Genomic DNA, 2,436 nt, shown 5'->3' on the forward strand with positions numbered 1-2,436 from the left:
ATGGTTTGTAAAATGAAGTTAAATTCATTTGAACATTTTGATTTAGAACTAAAATAGATAAACCATAATTCTGAATCACTAGAATTGGGAGTAGTTGCTTTATTTTTCATGCATTACCACAAGATTCTTGTAGGTTCCTAACCTGAAGTAATCATCTTGTTACAGAACTTCTATGATCAACAAAAGGGTCAAATCATAACAAAATAAGTATGAGCCAAGAATTTTTTTTAAAAGATCTGAAGTTATTTCAAGGTTTGTATCTACCACTTATTCATTTTTACTCCACTCCCTACCCAACTTCTTTCATGTCAGTAATCCCACTGTTACTTTCTTTCCTCTTTGTCATTTTATTATTTCAGTATGGCTACTGTACTTCAGGACCATTTCAGGACTGCCAAAACAAAATCTCCTAGTGTCCTTCCGTCTTTTCCTCCCTGTTGCCAGTTAATTATTAAGAGGAAATGTGGAATAGTGTATTTCCATTTATTTAAATGGGGGAATAACCTGACTTGAGAACTTTAACGTTTATGGGCAGGAAGTTCCCATTCTAAGTCCTATTAGATAAAGATTTCTCACATTCATATTGCTATTCATCCTAATTTCTGGGGCAAGCCAAAAAGATTGGAAAACTAGCCAATGCAGTTGAATTTTTACAAGTCTTCACTAAAAATTTGTAAACAGTCTTCAAGAAGGTGTTAGAGTAGAATTTTATCTTCTACAAATTGTGCAAAACATTCTTCAAAGAGAAACTAGAAATCCTTTATAAAAAATGTCAAATAGACCTATTTCTGTGGCCTCTGTGCAATTACTTTTATGTCAAATATGAAAAGGGATACTGTATAAAAACTCATACCTTGATTTCCCCAGGTAGTCCTCTCTCCACTTTGAGAAAATCCACAGTCAAGTGGAATATATTCTAGCATTTTTCTTAGAACTTTATGGCTCATCTCAGGTAAGCCCGATCTTCATGGGTATGATTGTACTGGCTTCCCTAGTCAAAGTCATTTCCTGCTGTCCTTATCTGTATGCCCTGCAGATGCAGAATGGTCACTTGGTTTGAGTGCCTGCCTTGAGAATGTGGAGAAGTCTCTCTCGAATCTGTTTGGTGCGGACAGCATAGACAACTGGGTTGAGGATGGGTGGGATGAGAAGGTAAAAGTTGGCTAAAAGGATATGGATATGGGGAGGCACATGATGGCCAAAGCGGTGAGTGAGAGAAGAAACAGCAATAGGGATATAGAAAACAAGAATGGCACAAATGTGAGAACTACATGTCCCTAGGGTTTTAAGCCTAGCCTCAGGGGTGGCCAACCCCATTACAGCCCTGAAAATCATCACATAGGAGGCAGTGATGGCTAATGAATCCAGGATCAATACCAGGAAGCCAATTCCCATTCCATATAAGTTGTTGACTGTTGTGTCACCACATGCCAAGGTAACTATGGCCATGTGCTCACAATAGGAATGGGCAACAATTTGGGTCCGGTAAAGAGGCAGCCTCAGGCGAATCATCAGAGGCAGGGGTCCAATGTAGAGTACTCCACGAAGGAGGGCAACCAGGCCCAAACGGCTCACTGCTGCATGAGTGAGCACAGAGGTGTGGCGTAATGGGTCACAGATGGCCACATAACGGTCAAAAGCCATGGCAAGGAAGATTCCTGACTCAACAGTGGCAAAACAATGGATGAAGAACATCTGGGTCAAGCAAGCATCCAGGTCAATGCTGTGGGCCCCAAACCAGAAGATGGCTAGCAGTTTGGGCATGGTAGAGGTTGACAGGACCAAGTCAATGACAGCCAACATACACAGGAAGAAGTACATGGGTTGGTGCAGGCTGCGTTCCACTTTTATCACTGCCAAGATGGTCACATTCCCCACTACAGCCACCAGATACATAGAGCTGAAGGGGATGGAGAGCCAGATGTGCAGGGATTGCAGCCCTGGAATGCCAGTAAGCCAGAAAGAACTAGGCACCAAGCAGGCATTATTAGACATGAACATGTTTCAGGCAGTGGAGTATCCAGGAGTCAGGAGCACTTGATTTTTACTCAATTTCTGGAAACTGTAGCTAGATTCTTACTTTCATCCTGTGCAATTGGTGGAGCCTATAATAAAGAATTCTGAATGACTCCTTGGTATGTTATAGATTTTATTAAAGAAACTACATAGGGCGCCTGAGTGGCTCAGTAGGTTAAACATCTGCCTTCGGCTCAGGTCATGATCTCTGGACTGAGCCTAAGGTAGATGTTTAACCACCCAGGCACCCCAAGAGCACAGAGTTTACTTCGGGTCCTGTCCTGGTTAGGGTTGCCATCTTTCTGTTTCCCATCAGATTCTCAGCAACATTAATTCTCAGATTCCCCATCCTCACCAGGGTGACTTTCTTCACACAGCCAAGTTTGTGCTGAGAGATTTCACCACCTTTTTGGTCTTTAC

General features: G+C 42.0%; 1 protein-coding gene across 1 annotated transcript; it reads right to left on the reverse strand.

Annotated features, from left to right (window-relative positions):
• Nucleotides 1-1,047: 1,047 nt before the first annotated feature.
• LOC309840125 (olfactory receptor 52M1-like) lies at nt 1,048-2,001 on the reverse strand (the record flags this gene model as incomplete). The annotated part of the gene is made up of 1 exon (XM_082682192.1): nt 1,048-2,001. The coding sequence occupies one exon, from the start codon at nt 1,999-2,001 to the stop codon at nt 1,048-1,050; it is 954 nt and encodes a 317-aa protein (XP_082538318.1).
• Nucleotides 2,002-2,436: the final 435 nt, after the last annotated feature.

Source organism: Mustela nivalis (genome assembly GCF_964662115.1).
Source record: "Mustela nivalis genome assembly, chromosome: 9".
Taxonomy (NCBI): Eukaryota; Metazoa; Chordata; class Mammalia; order Carnivora; family Mustelidae; genus Mustela; species Mustela nivalis.